Consider the following 20,751-nt stretch of genomic DNA (forward strand, 5'->3'; position numbering starts at 1 on the left):
TCCAGAAGAAGTTGAAAATATGTCACGAGGTTTCTATATAGAAAACGGAGTCCTAATGCGAAAATGGAGAGCATCCACCGCAACCGCTGACCAGCCATGGCAAGTAAGGAATCAAATAGTCCTCCCTCTTGGTTTCAGGAATAATGTTCTAAAATTGGCTCATGATACTCCCTTAGCAGGTCACGTAGGGGTAAGAAAGACCTTGTTCAACATAACCCAACATTTCCATTGGCCCACGGTTGTCGAAGATGTTGCCCAATATTGTAAAACATGTCATACATGTCAACTTGTAGGTAAGCCCAACCAGAAAATTGTAGAAGCTCCACTCCATCCCATTCCTGTAATGGAGGAGCCATTTAAAAAAATTCTAGTTGACTGTGTAAGACCTTTACCTCCTTCAAGTAAAGGAAATCAGTACATTCTCACAATCATGTGTATGAGTACTCGTTTTCCAGAAGCAATTCATTTGAAAAATATTAAAGCTCAAAACATAATCAGAGAAATTTTGAAATATTTCACTATGGTAGGATTTCCCAAGAACATTCAAAGTGATCAAGGAAGTAATATTCTTTCCAACAAGTTTAGAGAAACTCTTATAACACTAGGTATAAATCATGTAACTTCCTCCGCCTATCATCCTCAATCACAAGGTGCTCTAGAGCGCTTTCACCAAACGCTCAAGACAATGTTAAGAATCTTCTGTGCTGAGAACACTCGAAATTGGGAAGACGGACTCCCCTTTTTGTTGTTCGCCACCCGAACAACAATTCAAGAAAGCCTTGGATTCAGCCCGTCAGAATTAGTCTTCGGTCATGAAGTCCGTGGCCCCCTAAAGATACTTCATGAACAATGGATGAAAGAAGAACCACCAGTTCCTTCTTTGAAATACGTGTCCCAGGTCACCGAGAAGTTGTTAGAAGCTTGGAAGTTGGCATGAGAGAACTTGACGAATGCTCAACGAGTAATGAAAGGTCGGTATGATAAAAATTCTAAACTTAGAACTTTCTCTCCAGGAGATCAAGTGTTACTTTATCTTCCCATACCAGGAGATCCATTGCAGGCTAAATACAAAGGACCCTATGAAGTCTTGTCCAGAGCCAGTGATCTCAACTACATAATCAAAACTCCAGACAGAAGAAAGAGTTCCCGTCTCTGTCACATAAATACCTTAAAACCTTATCATTCCAGAGATCCAATTCCAGTTTGCAGCTCTACCACAATAGAATCGGAAGAGCCTCCTGATAACCTGCCTAATCCTCCTGAGATTCCCTTGGAAAACTCTCAGATACTACAAAATCTTCAGATAAAAGTAGGACACTTATCTGAGAAACAAGGTAAAGACATTCTTTCTCTCTTAAGAAGTTTTCCAAAATTATTTCTAGATTCCCCAAGAAATAGAACATGATTCCCCAAGATAGAACATGAAATAATTCTAGACTCGCCAAGAGCTATCAAACAAGCCCCTTATAGAGTCAATCCAAAAAAGGAGTTCATAAAAGCAGAAATAAACACTGCTTCAACAGGGAATAATTGAACCCTCCAGTAGTCCTTGGGCATCTCCTTGCATTCTTGTCCCTAAATCTGACAATTCTTATCGCCTGTGCATTGACTACAGGAAAATCAATGCCCATACTAAGGCCGATGCTTTTCCTATCCCTAGGATAGATGATATCATAGACAGTCTAGGAACTGCCAAGTATGTATCCAAGTTGGATATGTTAAGGGGATACTATCAAATCCCGGTACACCCTCGCTCAAGAGAAGTTACCGCTTTCATTACGGAAGAGGGATTGTTTCAATTCCGAGCAATGCCATTTGGGCTTAAAAATGCCCCTGCCACTTACCAAAGAATGATAAGTAATCTTGTTGCAGGATTGCCAGGAGTAAAAACTTATCTAGATGATGTGATAATATTTAGTCAGTCTTGGACAGAACACATTGAACACTTAAATAATTTCTTTTATAGAGCAGACCAAGCAAACCTTACCATCAATTTGTCCAAATGTGATTTCGGACATACACAGGTCCCCTATTTGGGATTTAAAGTTGGAAATTCCCAAGTGTTTCCAATAGACGCCAAGATAAAAGCCATCAATGATGTACCAACACCCACTAATCGTAGAGAGGTACGTCGTTTCCTTGGAATGAGTGGCTATTATCGCCGTTTTTGTCCAAATTTTTCAGATGTAGCAGAACCATTGACTGACCTGTTGAGAAAAGACCACGACTTCGTGTGGACGCCTACCTGTGAGACGGCCTTCAAAAACCTGAAGTCCCTTCTCACTAACGCACCCGTTCTAAGGGCACCCGATTTCCAACGACCCTTTCATCTGCAAGTCGATGCCAGCGACTCCAGTATCGGTGCCGCCCTCTTGCAAGAACATAATGAAGTTCTTCACGCTATCGCCTACTACAGCAAGAAGCTGTCCCCTGCGCAGAAGAACTACTCCGTACTTTCTAGAACATAGCTTTTCAACAGAAAATGAAAAGCTTTCCCAAACGGTGGAGGTGTAACGTAATATTAGATATTACGTCATATGTGTAATTATGTTATAGAATTGTGTTCCTTTGTATTACATAACTATGTTCATATTTCTTGTCTATGTATGTATTGTAACAATGTTAAGCAGTAACGCCCGTCCACTATATGTAATCTTGCCTACGTGCGGAGAAATGTGCGCACTCTTGTAGAACAAACAGACAAGCGAAATCCTGAATAGTTCGGAGCGCACAGATTTGACAGTTACTAAATAAGTAGATTGTTCAAGCGAGTCGAGGGTCTTAAAACTACCCATGTTGACGTGTGTTAACTTACCCTCCCTCCCCCCTTTGCGCTCACCCGCACCCTTCACCGGAAGTATCCCGCTTCCGGTCCAATGGTATATAAGCGGTGGAAATCACTCACACCTTGTCATTTCTCGCATATTGATCTCTTGATAAAAATAGAAGTTTGGACTCATGAGACGATTGGTGTGAAGTGATCACCCTTTTTGCCTACATTACGTGTCTTATATACATTGCATTGCATTATACTTATATTTGTACTTATTACTTATTTTGATACATGTTCCTGATCTCTTTGTACTTAGTACCATATTGTATACGTATCTTGTGTTTCTTATTTGAACGATACTTTCCATATTCTTATAATCATGTAACGGTCCCATTGACCCAACTGCCCATTCTCTTTTGTGTTGATTGCCTGTAAATATTTTCCATGTTATTAATAATTTCGTTTACTAGTTTTATCGCTAGTTTAATATTCCTTTCCTGGAATCTTCTTTGTTACCTTTACTTCTAGTCTTACGAATTATCTAGGCCCTGACCAGATAATTCAGTCCTACAGTGGCTTCTAGAAGTGAGCTGGTTCTTAAGCACTTATCCGTTATACGTAACGTCTCTTCACATAACCAGCCCGTCCCGTAACAATATATGTATATATACTTATATATATATGTATATATACATATATATATATGTATACATATATATACATATATATAAATATATATATATATATATACATATATATTATATATACATAAACATATATATATTTACATATACATATATATATACATATATATATATACATACATACATATATATTTACATATACATATATCTATATATATGTATATATATAAGTATCAGAATTAGTTTTCTGGAGGACTAAATGGCGTCAAAGTTTCTGAATCATGTTCCAATTACATCAGTTCTTTTTTGGTGCTTCGATGATGGAAGGAGAGAATGGGAGTGGGGAACACATCCCCTGGGCTGAGCAGAATTACCTGTTTGCAATATAGTGACACCAGGGGGACGGGGGGTACCCCAGGGGAGCCCCCCTCCCCCAGGTGAATAAGATCTACTGGTGGAAGTCAAAAACAAAATGTCAGTTCCTGAAGTGGAATGCGGTAGTGTTCGGGGAGAGGATTGAGATGGACGAACGGGGGTCTGTGATGTGCGGCCCCTTTGCTGATTAATATCGCATACCATCAGTTAGCAAAACAGACGAGTTCATAAAATACGATGTGGTTGGAGGGAGGGAGAGGGAGACAAGGAGGTAGAAAGGGGTCCGAGGGTGTGCTGCAGCCCACACCCTTGGTATTCCGTGTGATATTTGTGGAGGTAGGAGCGGAGGACACACAAAGTGAGGAAGAGGAGGGAGGGAGAAAGGAGAGGGAAGAGGGAAGAAAAGGACGGGGGGCGCTGGGGGGTGAGAGGCCCGGGGGTCATCGCGCCCCCTTGGCTGTACAGAATCGCCTTGCAGTATCCAGGAGGAAGGTGTCATTTCTTGAACGGCGGCGGTGTTGGTGGTGGGGAGTGAAGACGGAGGAGGAGGAGGAGGACGGGGTGGGGGGAGTACCTGGCTGAGGTGTAGGAAACATTCGTTATATTTTTTCTATTAGACATAAAAGTCATATTTACACGTTTCCATTTTTTTGTTTCTATAAATAACATTTGTAAGTTGCTTCCCGATATCTTTCATAAAAATAATAATAATAATAAAATAATAAATCAGTAGACATTTTATTTTCATCGTGTTTGTTTGATTCACTCCTATATCTGACTTTTCGTCCAATCACATGACCGTATCAAGTTGCTCATTACACCGCATCTTTCCTCTTTAAAAATCTGTAAAGAAACCTCCCCCAATGAAATTCAGAAATACTAGACTACTTTTTTCACCATATATGTCGGCCACACCTTTATATGATTTTTCATATCCCACATACTCCACTCCCATCCACCCCCTCCCTCCCTCCCTCCCTCTTATCTTGGCTCCTCCCGGATGACGGGTCATCCCTGCATCTCGCCCACTGCTCTGGGTCAGAATCAGTGTCGCAAGACATAGTACATCCACAACAAGGCCGCTTCATTTAATCGTCGACCCCCCCTCTCCGTCCCCTCATGCAGAAAAAGAGAAGACGGGGAGAAATCCCTTCGGGCTGCGTCAAATTATTTTTCACACATACTCCCTCACCCTCCATCCCCCACCCACTCCCTTCCACGCATCATCCATACACAACAATTCTACATTCACCCCTATCTTTTGTCTTTCTCCGTCCTTCTTCAACAGACATTTCCCTTTCCCAATGCCCCTTTTATCCCATCCATCCATCCATCTCATCCTCGGTCACCTCACCCCTCATGTTCACTCCTTCCACCTCTGCCACCAATACCCCTTTTATCCCATCCATCCATCTCATCCCTGGTTACCCCCTCATGTTCACTCCCTCCACCTCTGCCTTCTACGCTTATTTTACTAATCTTTCTCACTCATTCTTTCCAGGTGCCCAAACCATCCCAGTACTCTTTCATCAACCCTATCTCCCAATTCCGTTTCCACCCCCGTTCTCCTCTTCACCTCTTCGTTTCTCATTCTATCCAGCCTAGTAACTTATACTTCTTAGGAACCTCATCTCAAACACATTTAAACTCCTCTCTTATGTTCTATGTTTCTGTCCATACAATGTTGACGGCAAAATCACTCCTTCATACAATCTCCTCTTAGCATCCATTTCCAAATGTCTATTTCTCATTACACTTTTTAATCCCCCAAGGCATTTACTCGCTACCTCAATCTACATTCTACCTCAACTTCCTCCATTCTTTCTCCCTTAATATTCACTTCCAGTCTGCTCCCATTTTCTCACCTTTTACCCACATTTACCTTCAACTTCCTTCTTTCGCACACCTTCCCAAGCTCTGTCACTAACTTCCTCAAACCCTCCTCTGATCCTACCACCAAAGCGGTGTCGTCAGCAAACAACAACTGGCTTATCTCCCACATTTCTCCATTTTCTTTTACCATCTCTAATCCCCGGCCCATTATCCTTGCGTTTACCACTCGCTCCACCACATACATATATAAATTTGAACTGCCAATGGCGACATAACACATCCCTGGCTAAGTACTACCTTTACCTCAAGCCACTCACTCTCTCCATTTCTGGTTCTAACACAGGCTCTACTACTCTCGTAAAAACTCTTAACTGCTCTTAACAGCTTTCCTCCTATCCCATGTATCTGCAATACCTCCCACAGTGCCTTCCTATCTACCCTTTTCCAAATCCATAATGGCCCAAAAACATCCTTACCTTTTCCTATAGCTTTCTCACATATCTGTCTTATCACAAAAAGCTAGCCCGTACCTGTTCCAAACCCACACTGTTCCTCACAAATTAGTCCCTCTGTTCCTCTCCTAATCCTTTCAATAAAACCCTCCCATAAGCCTTCCCAACTACACTTAACAAACTGATTCCTCTGAAACTACTGTCCTCCTTTCCCTTGTAAAGTGGAACTATAAAGGCACTCCTCCAGTCCTCTGGCACTCTACCCTCTCTTTAAACAAACATTAAGCAACCTCACCAGTCAGCCCACCATCACTGTATCTCCCTTTTTTCAGACATTCCGCATGACATCCATCCAACCCAGATGCCTTACCTGTTCTCATCATCTTAACAACTGCCTTCACCTCATCTTTCCTTATTTCTCCTCACTCATCACGGTCATTTTCTTAGCGCTTCCCACTGCCACTACTTTTCCCTCTTTATCCTCCTTCACATTTAGCAACTTCCTAAAATACTCTGCCCATCTTCCTCTTACTGCCGTCTCTTCCATTATCATTTCTCCATCTGCATCTTTTACCTTTTCTTCTCTACTTGATTTGCCTTCCCTTCCTCTCTTAATTTCTTTCCAAAACATCTTTTTATTGCTTTCATTTTCTTTTTTGCATACTCTTACCCCATTTCACATCTGCTCTCCTCTATCTTATGCTTTGCTACTCTTTTCTTTTCTTTGTAACTCTCATATGATTCTCTCGTCCTATTTTGTGAATGCTTGCTTTTTTCTACAAACTTTTTTGCTTCCTCATCCCACCACTCACTACCATCCTTTCTATTTTCTCCCGTCCTCCTTGTTTCACACACCATCTTTGCACACCTTGTGACTCCCTCCTTAAAACATCCCTATTCCTCCTTCATTCCTAGTTCTACTCTATCCTTCACTCCCTCTCAGCTTCTTGTACTCCTTTTCTTTCTCATTTAAGCAGTTTATTTTAAGCACCTCCTTACCTTCTGTCCTTTTCCTCTTTCTCCATATATCCTCCACTCTCAACTTACCTTCCACCAAAAAATTATCTGATATTCCCCCACTCTCTCCCTTTAGAACATGTTCATCCTTAACTCTTCTTACTATTCTCCTGGTTACCAATATATAGTCTATTAACACCCTATCTACCACTCTTACATCCACCACCCTCTCCCATGTGTACTTATGCTTGACTTTTTCCTGAACATTGTATCTGCTATCATCATTTCTCTTTGTAGATACATCTCCACCATCACCTCTCCACAACTATTTTTTCCTGGAACTCCACACTTCCCAACCACTCCAACTATTGGTTCATTTCCTACCCTAGCATTACGGTCTCCCAATACCACTACACTGACATTTCTCCCTAAACCCTCTATGCACTCATTTAAATCTATCCAAAAATCCTCCCTTTCCTGTACACCAGCGTTTCTCAACCAGGGTTCCCCGGAACCCTAAGGTTCTGCAAAAGGTCCCTAAGGGTTCCGCGAGAACAAGTGCGATAAGCTAATACACTTATGATTTTTTATTTAATTTCATATACGTAATATAATTAAACACGCACGACATATTCTTGGTTATTGTAATAATGTAATATAGACATCATCCTATCTAACCTATTATTACGATGAAAATAAAATGAGAAAGATATGGTACATGCTTTTCCTTCCGCAGGGGTTCTTGGAGACATGCAATTAATTTTAAAGGTTATGCAAGGGTGAAAAGGTTGAAAAACGCTACCCTACACCCTTCTCACTACCAGGCCCATGTGCACTTAATTAAACCCCACATCTCCCTTCCCAGTTTCACCTTCATCCACATTAACCTTGAAGAAATCTCCTTCCACTCCACCACACGACGTAAGAAGTAATTTGCGAGCACTATTTATGAAGATGAAAAATATTGAAAAAATATGTATGATTTATATCCTTGTCTAAGTTCCAGGACATTTTCTGGAATTGAACATTCCCATTGGCGGAATAACGTCACCTGGAGTAAACAAAGACCATTTCTTCTTGATCGAAGGTGTGGAGTTGGTATTGGATACAGGGGAATGGAGGTGAGGGAGGAAGGTGGATGGGGGGAAGTGGAAAGGTGGAGGTGAAGAGGGAAGTGGAGGTAGGGAAGGAAAGGGGAAGTGGAGGAAAAGAAGGGAAGTGGAGGTAGGGAAGGAAAGGGGAAGTGGAGGAAAAGAAGGGAAGGGGAGATGATCGGGGAGGGGGAGAGAAGGGGGAGGGAAGGGGGGAAATGGTGGAGCGGAGGTGAAGGGGGAAGGAGGGGCCGTGAGGGGGAGGGAAGGGGGTAGTGGAGGTGGGGAGGGGAAGTGGAGTTGAACAGGGTGGGGTAGTGGAGAATGAGGGAAGGGGGGAGTGGAGGTTGGGAAGGGAGTGGGAGATCAACAGAGGGAGAGGGGAGGGGGAAGGAAGGGGGGAAGTTCAGGGGCGGAAGTAAAGGGGGAATGTGGGGATGGGGAGGTGGAGGTAGATGGGGAAGTGGGGCGGGGAGGGAAGGGGGAGGTGGAAGTAGATTTACAAAGGATTACAAAGGCGGAGCATGCCGACAGGAGACCTTTTGATCCATATCTAGGTCGGATGCAAAAAAAAAAAATCATATTAATAATAAATTAAAACTATAATAATGTAAAAATAACAAATAAAATACATAAATAAATGCATAGGTATAGGTGAATAACAAACAAAAAGGTAATTAGTAAATGATTATAAATTGACATATAACTAATAATAAATGAAAATCAGACAGACAAATTATAACAAAACAAAAACAAATAATATAAGATAAATTATAATCATTACAGCATCTTACTTAGGTATTTATCTAAATGATTCTTAAAGCTTCGAACTGAACTACATTGCACTACCTGTGCAGGAAGTTTATTCCATTCATTAACTACACGGTTGGCAAAGTTGTTTCTACCTACTTCCAAATTGAATCTATTTCCGGACAGTTTGAGACCATTGTTTCTTGTCTGATTCTCATTCAATGTGAAAATTTGGTCACTTTTGATGTTGTCAATTCCCTTTAGAATCTTAAAGACCTGTATCAAGTCACCTCTGAGTCTACGCTTTTTTAGGGAAAACAGATTCATGTGTTTTAGTCGATTTTCGTATGATTTATTTTTGATATTTGGAATCAGTTTTGTGGCTCGCCGTTGTACTTTTTCCAATCTGTCAATGTCTTTAATGAGATTCGGTGACCATACGGAAACAGCATATTCCAAATGTGGACGAACTAACGATTTATATAGCTTGTTAATGAGTGATGGACTTTTGAAATCAAAAGATCGCGCAATCAATCCCAGAATCTTATTTGCTTTCTCAGAGGCTGAAATACACTGCTTGGATGATTTGAGGTCGTTACTGATAATTACGTCGAGATCTTTTTCACTATCCACTTTTGTTAACGAATTTCCAAATAACTTGTAATCGTACTTACTGTTATTTTTACCTATGTGCATTACCTTGCATTTCCTTGTGTTAAATTTCATTAGCCACTTTTCAGACCATTGCTGTAATTGATCTAAATCTTCTTGAATATCTAATTGGTTTGAGTGATCATTTGCCACTCCGCACAGTTTTGTATCATCAGCAAATTTGGAAACAGTAGATTTTAGTCCATGGTCTATATCATTTATATATACTATGAATAGAAGTGGCCCAAGAACGGAACCCTGAGGAACTCCACTTGCAACACTTTTCCATCCAGAAGTTTTTCCATTTAAAACAACTCTGTTTTCGACCTTTCAACCAATTACTAGTCCAACCTAATAGGCTACCACTTATTCCATGCAAAGCTAATTTAGTAAGTAGTCTTTCGTGTGGGACGGTATCAAAAGCTTTTGCAAAGTCTAGATATATTAAATCTATATTATTTCTTTTGTCATAATTCGAGATAACTGTGTTGTAGAATTCGAGTAAGTTAGTCACGCAAGAACGTTTCCGTCTGAAACCATGCTGGCTATCATTTATCAAACGGTTACTTTCTAAATGATATTCGATATCATCTCTGATGATAGTTTCCATTATTTTTCCTACGATCGAAGTCAAACTTATAGGCCTATAGTTATTTGGTTTCTTTTTGTCACCTTTTTTGAATATGGGAGTAACGTTAGCTAGCTTCCATTCTCTTGGGACATCTCCAGATATGATGGATTTCTTGAAAATAATTTCTAATGGAACAACAATCTCATTTTTCATTTCCTTTAAGATTCTTGGATGCCAACCGTCAGGCCCTGGTGTTTTATTAACTTTGAGTTTGTCTATACACCTTTTAATTTTTTCTTTTGTTATATTTACCGTAGTGAGTAAGTTTACCCCAGACTTTTCACAGGTTTCAGTTTGGAATTCACTTTGAGGTGTTTCGTTTACGAATACCGAGCTAAAATAATTGTTTAAGATATTACACATTCCTTCATTTGAATATTCAAGTTGACCGTCAGCAGATAATAGTGGACCAATGTGATTCCTAACAACCTTTTTATCTCTAATGTAACTATAGAATTCTTTGGGATTCTGTTTGGATTTATCAGCGATGTTCATTTCGTATTGTCGTTTTCTTTTTCTTATTGTCTTTTTTAAATCTCTCTGTATTGATACATAACTTTCATAGTCATTAGATGCACCCGAGCACTTATATTTCTTATAAGCCTGCCTCTTTTTAGCAATACTTTTTTCAGTTTCTTTGTCGAGCCACTTTGGGCGAGCCTGATTTGGGGGACGTCTGTCCTTAAAAGGAATGTAAGTTTGAATCATCTTAGTGAGCGTATTTTGAAATATTTCCCACATCTGATCTACAGGCCTTTCGTTTAATTTTGCCTCCCAATCTGTAAGCTGAAGCTCCTGACGTAGTTCTATGAACTGAGCTTTACTGAAATCGGGTATTTTAGAAGCACAAGTATCTATTCTAAAATTGTTTAGGAGTTTGAATCTGACTAAATTGTGATCGCTATTTGCAACAGATTCACCGACTTCTACATCAGTTACCATGCTTTCGCGGCTAGTGATCAATAAATCGAGCAAGTTTCCATATCTTGTGGGCTCTTTTACATGCTGAATTAAGTAATTGTCACCAAGAAAATCAATCAAGCGACTACCTATATGGCCATGTTCAAGGGTCATCCAATCAATGTCAGTAAAATTGAAATCACCCATTATCAATAAATCCCGGTTGCAGAAACTAGACAGTTCTTGAAATAACAGTTTGTCGTCTGCTAATGATAATGTCTTTGGCCTATATATTACACCTATATTCATTTTTTGTCCATTTGTTAGGGTTAACTCAACCCACAAACTGTCATATGCATCCTGTTTCACTTTCTCTAAAATACAAGCATGAACATTGTTTTAACGTACAATAGAACACCCCCACCTTTCTTGTGGTTTCTATCCTGATGAAAGTGTTTAAATCCCGCAATATTAAATTCAGCTTCGAACTCTGTACCATTTAACCATGTCTCAGTTATTCCTATCATATCGAGATTTTCGCTTTTGACATACGCCTGTATTTCTTGAAATTTGTTCCTAATACTACGAGCATTAAAGTACATAGTTTTAAGAAACTCGTGATTATTTCTTTTTGACACATTTTGAGTTTCAATATCATGTCTTATATTATCATTTTAGTTTTTTATTTATGCCTTGCTCTATATTATTATTATTTGGTCCTTCATTGACATTCAATGCCTCATTAACATTTCTCCAATCAAAATTAAAATTTCCCCCATCACGGACATCTGGTCGATTACGGTCATCCGATCTATTTTGTACATTTTGTCCCCCTACGTCACCGTGATTCACGCCGGCCTCCCATCGTTCAGTGACATTATGTCCAGCATCCCTTTCTAAAATTATATTTTGTCCTCCAGTGACATTAATATCCTACCGTGATATTTTTTCCTCCACTATAATTACATCCCATCGTGATCTTTTGTCTTCCACTGTCATTACATCCTATCTTGATATTTTGGCCTTCATTGACATTCTGTCCGGTATCTCTTCCTAAAATTATATTTTGTCCTTCACTGACATTATATCCTACCGTGATATTTTCTCCTCCATTATCATTACATCCTATCGTGATATTTTGTTCTCCACTATCATTATTTCCCATCGTGATCTTTTGTCCTCCACTGTCATTACATCCCATTGTGACATTTTGGCCTATGACATTACATCCTAATGTGTCATATCGTCCTCTAGCGACATTACATCCTATCATGATATTTTGGCCTTCATTGACATTCTGTCCGGTATCCCTTCCTAAAATTACATTTTGGCCTTCAATGACATTATATCCTACCGTGATATTTTCTCCTCCATTATCATTACATCCTATCGTGATATTTTGTTCTCCACTATCATTACTTCCCATCGTGATCTTTTGTCCTCCACTGTCATTACATCCCATTGCGACATTTTGGCCTATGACATTATATCCTAATGTGACATTTCGTCCTCTAGCGACATTAAATCCTAAAATTATATTTTGTCCTATACTGGTACATTGTTCTACATTAATGCTATACTCTACACTGTTTTCCCAAGTACATTCTATTTCCCCTTCCCTTTGGCCTTCTACCCTAAAAAAGGAGCTAGTTCATTACAAACTCCCACAATGAGGTTTGTAAGAACATCTTTGCCTCTGCGGGTAAGGTGGATCCCATCAGAAGCGTAAAGGTCATGGCGCCTAGAAAAGAGATACCAAGGATCAAGAAAGTGGTGTCCCAATTGTGTGCACAACTGCGATATCCTATCATTGATCCCTATGGCTCTACTGTTCCAACACGAACCTGCGTAGATCCTCGGGAGGATCCCACAGACTACGTAACGGCTCCCACGTTCCTTCATCTCCTGAAGGAGGACCTTGTAATTCCGAACAAGCTCCTCTGATCTCACCCTACCTACATCGTTACTTCCCGTATGAACAATCGTAACCGTGTCCTTGCTCCCTGATGGACCGGGTACAATCAACGATCCCACGGCCCGGTTGACATACAAGCTTGCAACGTCGCTTAGTCTTTCGCTGCAGGATGTCGTCATAGCCTCGAACCATGGAGTCCCCCACAACCAAGAACTCCTGGTTTTCAGCCACTTCATCCTCCAGTAGAGCAAAACGATTGACTAGAGCCAGCGGTTGCTCCACAGGGCACACGTCTACCGAACGCGGGCTCGACAAACGGGACCCCACGGAGCACCACTCGCTCATGGCAGTGACAGTAGGTGAAGAAGTGGAACGTTCTTTGGGTTGTGGGGAGGGTTCACTCTTCTAACGGAGCGCACTCCTGAGAAGCCGAATTTCCTCCTCACACATCCTGAGACGGACCTCTAGGTTCACGCAACCTTCACAAGCCATTTCGCTCCCCCTTTAGCAATAAAAACGGCAAAGAGAAAATACAAATCAACAACAACAAAAAATCAAAGCGGTCTCTAATAAACTAAATACGCGAAGCTTACTCTGCTTACCTTATAGTATTTCTCCTACCTTTGGAGTACGGTAACAGAAAACTGTTTTGAAATTAAACAGAACCCTGCACTTTATATTATATCTGTAACTATATAGCGCTATACGTATACAATTATAAAAACACAACACAATCACTTAACACTATTCGGAGATATAAAATTCACAGGTATTCGCTAGCTGGTGTCTGTGCAGAAAAACGAGGTCTCTAGCTGAGGTCACGAGCGGACTGAGCTGAGGTCACGAGCGGACTGAAGGAGGGAGGGAGGGAAGGGGGAGGTGGAGGTAGATGGGGAAGTGGGGACGGGGAGGGAGGGAAGGGAGAGGTGGCAGGGGGGAAGTGGAGCCCGTGGGTGTGTGCGGCAGAGACTAAATACATTAGGTCTTCAAGAGCATGGCAACAAAACCAACATAGAAAAGAAATCTGCACTTACTGTATGGTTGTATGCTCACGATCTTGGTAACAGGGCATGATCAAGTGCTCGTTAATTTCTCTCCTTCATAAATTTCTTAAAAAAAATTATTTCGTACTCCTTTCTTGAGTTGTTTTTTCGTGTACTTACATATTTTTTACCTAGGTAGGTCTCCGGTAATATTATGTTTGATTGTTTGGTATCCACTTAGAAACACGCAGAATTTTTCGTGACAAAACACTTGTTGCATCGGCCACATGAACTGGATATTTGTGAAGCTTTGTTTCACCCGCTTGCACAGCAGTTTGTGTATTTTTGCATCTACATTACGACAAATCCAACAAATTTTCTTAGTACCATTTCTTGCGGAAATTATATTAAGGAATGATGACAAAAATATTACACAACACGCCATTTCGTCTCGACCGCTCGCACAGCCATTTGTATATTTTTTGCATCACAACTCCAACAACTTTTCTTAGTGACGTTTTTCCCTCAAATCAATATGAAGGGATGATGAAAAAATAATTCCTGCAACTTTCCTGCCACCCGCGTAAGGCAGGTTAGGATATGTTAGAATAGAGAGACAATATACATTTCACGAAAAAAAAAAAAAAAGTAGGTGATGCTCGCAACAGAAATGGCGTTTCGTTGGCGTGTAGCGGGAAGATTGCGGGATTTTTTCACCACCCCTAAATATTAATTTCCGCAAGAAACATTACTAGGTAAAATTGTTGGAGTTGCCGTAATATAGATGCAAAAATTATACAAACTGCTGTGCGAGCGGGTGAGACGAAACTTGACAAATGCCAAGAACAACCGGCATGGCTACTGTCACTTGCAGTGAATCAGTCACACCATAAGCAACGTCATTATACACGTCACTATCAATATATACTATCACCGTCATCCTACAACGAAATTTCTGGCTTGATCTGATCTCACTCGTTTCACCTTCTCCACAAACACGAACTGCTAATTCACGTGTAAATAGCAAAATGCCAAGAGTTTGAACAAGGCTGTGTTCGTTTAATCTCACCGTTGTTTACATATTTCCATCTTAATATTGGCACGTTTCTTTTCCTTTATTGGTTATTATGTATTTCAATATTCAAGATTAATCACGTATTTTATAATGCATTGTAATGCATACCATTTAGTGAGAGTGATAAAGATATAACACAATTATTTATGCATCGCTGAGTAAGTTCGAAGTCATATAGCTAGGAATCTGAACGCAACTGTTCCGACCAATCATGGAACACTAAATATGAATATCTGAACGAGAGAAATTGACTAACGTATTCCAATCCCTGCGAACTACTCGGGATTATTTTCATTAATATTTGTATCCATAAAAATAATTTCAAATAAGAATAAAAAATATACGAAATTACCTTTAATCTAAAGTAGAATAACAGTGATTCTTGCAAGATTTTCAAATATAAAGAATTGTTTTATTTGACCTGGAAGATCTGTATTTTTATCACTTCTACTGTGACTTCACCGGCAATATTTACCAAATCAAGTAACAATAATTAATATAAAAATATGCATATGCCAAGAAACGAATATCAATGACAGAATAGTAACAATAGATGTGTATAAGTGACTACTGTTGTTATTACAAATATATTCGAAATATGGTCTATAATAAATCATACTTCATTCCACCAATCGAAGATTCGCAAATGCAAGTAGATCACGTGAGCCGCAATGGGAAGTTTTTGACGAAGGAGAGATATTGGCAAAGGTAAAACAAACTGGACCAAAGAAGGGAATTCTGCTAACGGAATTAGTTGGGTGTCGTTGGTGGCGGAGGAGTTGGGGTGGATGAGGTTGGAGGTGGGGAACGTTTTCTTTTATCGGAAAACACAAAGAAGAAAAATGGTATTAGATCAATTAAACAATCAATATTGACTTCTCTTCAACTAAATAAATAAATGAATTGCAAACTAAATTTTATAGAAATAGATGAATATATAAATAAGATTTTTGTGACAAAATACACAAATAAACAAACGAATAAATAAGTTAACACATTGATAAATAGACGGAAATATTAATGAATGAATAAATAAAAACAGCTCATCCATTTCCAGACTCAAGAGTATACGATTAAAAAAAAGTGAACCATTCTAATATTGAATCAGATAGTTGTCCGGCAATATCATTTTGGCCTACATCCCAATACTTAGGTAATATTCAAAGTCTATACATATTTCTTCATATTCCTGCGACAATTCCTACATTCTTTTTCATTTGTCTTGTTCCTTGTATCACTCCCATTCTCTCTCTCTTATGCCTTTTTGTTTGCATTTTTTTTTTTGGGGGGGGGGGTTAGGCAAAACACCCATAGTTTGAAATAGGGTTGACAATGAATTATTACATTCCTGTGTCTTTACTGCTCTACTGTCGCACCTTCTCTGTGGCTTCTGATAACGAAATTAGGTTTGTTTCGTCTCCGTGTTGGGAATTTTGGTAAATCATGGCGATATCAGAGACATGTCTTAAGTTCTACGGGAATTTCGTTACGTCAAGTTAGATTGATTTAGGTTACGGTAGGTTAAGATAGGTTAGGGTAGACTAGGTTATGTTTGGTTAGGTTAGTTAAATCAGGTCAGGATAAGCCAGGGCAGGATATTTATAAAATATGATATATATCATATTATATATATGTATATATTATATATATATATATATATATATATATATATATATATATATATATATATCATATTTATTTACATGTATATGTTTACACGTTTACCGGGCTTTGTTTATTTCGGTTTGGTTCTGCAAATCATCCCTCATCAAATCACTCATAGTTTAACCAGGAAGATCTTACACGATTATCTGTCTAACCGTCAAAACAATGACAATTCAAGATGTTCCTCTAAACCCAATGTACAATCCTTGTTTGTCTAGTGTAGGCTTTATGGTCTCTTGCAGTCTCCTCAGTTCTTATGTTCTTGTCTATTATACATATGTTCAAGGACCGTGCGGTCTTGGCGTGGGGGATGCACTCCGTACTGCATCGGTTTATGCTTAGCAAAGCACTTAAGTAATGTTTAGGTAGCGAGGGCTCTTTCGACACTGGAATGTCCTGTCTGAGTGTGAGAAGACAGTCATGAATCTCATGATGTGAACAAGAGTACAAGACGCGAGGATACGAATGTATAGGTCGTCAATAGGGTTTAGAGGTTTTATTGAAACCTTTGATCGTACTGTCAGTGTGGCGTAATGGTAGCGATCGTGATTCACGCTTCGTGGACCTCGTTTCGAAGCTCGCGACGGCCGGGTTTGATTATCTGAATTACATCGCTGCTACTAACGATTCATTCCATAACTATTTAAATAAATTTTAATTTCTTGTTGTACAGGAGGTTTCTCTCGGCTGATTAAAACCACTTGACGACGATAGCTAGAAGGACGAGTCGTCAGGAGGTGTGAGTAGTACAGAGGAGCTAAAATATATAAGAGTGAAAGAAACATGAGTGGTGAATGAGAGAAGAATGCATGGGAGTGGGTGCGTGCCTTTGCTTCTTCCCTTATTATAAGGATGAAGAAGCCCTTGGGGAATGTGGAGTGTATGAACTCTTAGATAATGTTACACTTTACAGACTTTCTTCTGGTTAACGCCAGCTCGTTTGATCTAACTGTTAACAAGTCTAGAGAGAATGGAGTCAAGTATGACATTATTTTCTCTCAAGTCTATCCTGACGCTGGCAAAAATAGAATTCATAAAGTGTGCCATTTGTTTGGTGGGTTATAATGTTATCAAGACATTGTTGAAAAATTAACAATAGGCAACTTCCACTTGAACGCAACAGCGATATTCCATTGTTGTGACCAGAACTCCGGACAAATTGTCAACCACACAAAGAGCTTTTGCTAAAACTGTCTAAAACAATCTTCCAAACAAGGTTGGAGCTCGTTAGGATCCAGACTGATAATACTCTTTAAGGAAATTAGGTAAAAGAGGCAAACATCTACTCACAAAGATCCTGTGGGCATATTTAAGCTCAACTACAATGGTGTACTCTCCATCTGTTGGACGCGAAGTTGGAGGTATGAAAGACAATGGGATAAGGGAGAGGGAAAATGGGAGAAATGGGGGGGGGGCGGAGACGTGAAGGGGACAGTGGAAAGGGGGAAGTAAAAGAGGAAGAGAAGGGAGAGGGAAGGGGTCGTACGGGAAGAGAGGAGAGGGAAAGAGAGGAAGTGGGGAGGAGAGAGGTGAGATGGGAAGAGGAGACGGAGACAGGGAAGGGGGAGAGAAAGTGGGAAAATAAAGAGGGAGAAAAGGTAGAAGGAAGGAGGGGGTAGGGGAAGAAAAGAAAGGGAGAGAATGGAAGGGAGGTAGAGGAGAGGGGAGAGGACATGGGGCGTCAACGGAGGAAGAGAAGGTTGAGGGAAGGAGAGAGATGAAAGAGGGAGAGGAGAAAGGGGGCGGGGGGGGGGGAAGGTGAAAGAGGGGAGAAGAAAAAGGAAGGAGTAGCGAGGTCATCAGCCTACCTACACTTGAGACGGGCTTCTGAATCCCAAGAAGAATAAAAATGGAAAGATGAGGCTGTCATCATCTTCGTCTCCCAGGGGAGACGCGATAGAAAATAGCAATTCTTGAGGCTCCTTCCTTCCTTCCTTCCAGCGGGCGGACTTCTCGACTTGTGAATCGCTGCACCCACCCCCACTCCTTCCCCCAGTGCCTACACACAAACACTTAAGGTAACACAATTTTCATTTTCAGCCCATTTCTTCACTCTATTCACTATCTACTCTCAGTGAAGGTACAATGGCAAGGTATGTTAATAGGAGACCTTTTGGTCCATAACGAGGGCAGACACAAAAATAAATACATAGATAAATGACTAAAAGAATTAGTAGATAGAAAAATAAATAGATAGATAAATAAATAAATAAATAAGAAAATAAATAGATACTTGAATGAATATGAAATTAAGTAAATAAATAAATATAAAAATAATTGAATAAGTAAATAGGTAAATAAATGAACAAGTATGTTTATTTCATTTACTGACTGTGTGGTTCGCAACATTATTTCTATTTCAATTTTTGCCAACTCAGAGAGATTCAAGTCAATATATCTCGTTTTTCAAACCCGCACTGCAATATCCCTGTCACTTCTGTCCATATTTAGAAATAGATATTTGTTGTTCGTTATGGATCTTTCCTCGTTTATACACAGTCCTCTTTGCATTATTCTGAAACATTCGCTCAGATCATTTTACATCTGCTCTTCTAATGATAAAAAACTTCTTCGATTTCCTCTTTCTCAACAGATTTTTCAAAGCTTCTCTTTTCAGAGCTTCCTTCTTATGTTTCATCTTTCTATGTAACAAATGATATATTGTTTCATTCATACATATCCAGCAGTCCCGATGTGTTCTATTCTTCCATCCACAACGTCCACAGTTCACGTCAAAACTGTAAGCGCAAGCTATTTCCGTTTGACAAATGCTGAGGTAAACGATATTGCTTGTGACAATGTAACAGCCTTCCGTATTGGAGGAAAAGGTGGAGGAGGAGAAAAATCATTGGTGCTAAAAAGAAATGTTACGCCCTTGAGGTGTGACACTTATTTGAGAAGTAAGAGGAGATTGGATGAGAAAAATTAGTGACGTCAGACGAAGGTGGCTTGGCTTATGATATGGAGATCTCGCCAGACGGAAAAAGGGAGAGACTCTGTGTAACCTTATACAGTGTAAATTTAGTGAGAAGAAAAAATAAATAAATAACTTTGCTTAACCTAAGGACTTGACTGAAGCATAAGTACAATACATGGGGCCTACTGAATAAGGTGAACTTGGAAGTTAGTGAAACTGATGTAACGAAGGCATGGGGCCTTGTGACGAGTGAATTACGAGACTAACATTAAGAAGGAATTTGGAGTGTTATTAGTCGTGGTGGAACAGTGGCAACAGAGGAGACAACTGCCCAGGATTCGAACCTGGCATCCTCATGACAAGTGCAACAATGACTTTCCAACTAGGCTATCAAGAGAGATATAAGTTCAGCGCATTATTTCTTATATATATTTGTATGCTCGAGTTACACATATATTAAATTTTTGCGTTCAACCCATCTCCACTATGATAGTACAATGAGAAGTAAACGAACGCGGGAAAGTATTTGTACAACACTGAATGGGTCCCAGTGATTAGAGATACATTTTAACAACCACAATGCACTTTAATTCTAAGCCATCAAAGGCCAGCATGCTGAAATTGAAATGTGGTACTGCCCGTCTGGGGTATTGGCTGCTTGCTATTGTGGCAAAGTAGCATGCAGTTGCTACTTTAGGGTCTACATGGGGCGCCCCTATGGACCAGAGTCACACATCATTTTGTCTATGATAGAGGAAAACTCTGTTCATAGAGAAATTATGACACTTTTATACTACGACTGTCCCTCCGTTATGCTGTCCCTCAACCCCTTGTTGCTGTCCTGTACCATTTCTCTGACTATTCTTTTTCTGTGGTGGGGGAAAAGAATACTGCCACCAAGTATTCCCACTTGGATCGTAAGAGGCGAGAAGAAAGGGACGGGGATTGGGACTAGGCATCCTTCTCCTTGTAGCCCCACAGGGGATATTCCTAAACGAAAAAGTAAAGGCATAAGAGGGTCTGGGAGTTTTCTGACCAGCACCCTAAGGTTTGGGTCTTTTAATGTGCGTGGATGTGGTACAGATGAGAGTAAAAGGGAAGAGATAGGTAGTATGTTTGTGAGAAGAAAGATGGATGTG

General features: G+C 40.0%; 1 protein-coding gene across 1 annotated transcript; it reads left to right on the forward strand.

Moving 5' to 3' along the window:
- Positions 1-935: 935 nt before the first annotated feature.
- On the forward strand, positions 936-8,159 carry LOC143025917 (uncharacterized). The gene is made up of 3 exons (XM_076185898.1): positions 936-1,334; positions 2,185-2,355; positions 8,041-8,159. The coding sequence occupies exons 1-3, from the start codon at positions 965-967 to the stop codon at positions 8,157-8,159; spliced, it is 660 nt and encodes a 219-aa protein (XP_076042013.1). The 5' UTR covers positions 936-964.
- Positions 8,160-20,751: the final 12,592 nt, after the last annotated feature.

The sequence above is a fragment of the Oratosquilla oratoria genome, chromosome 6 (genome assembly GCF_046742065.1).
Source record: "Oratosquilla oratoria isolate Oo_2021 chromosome 6, ASM4674206v1, whole genome shotgun sequence".
NCBI lineage: Eukaryota > Metazoa > Arthropoda > Malacostraca > Stomatopoda > Squillidae > Oratosquilla > Oratosquilla oratoria.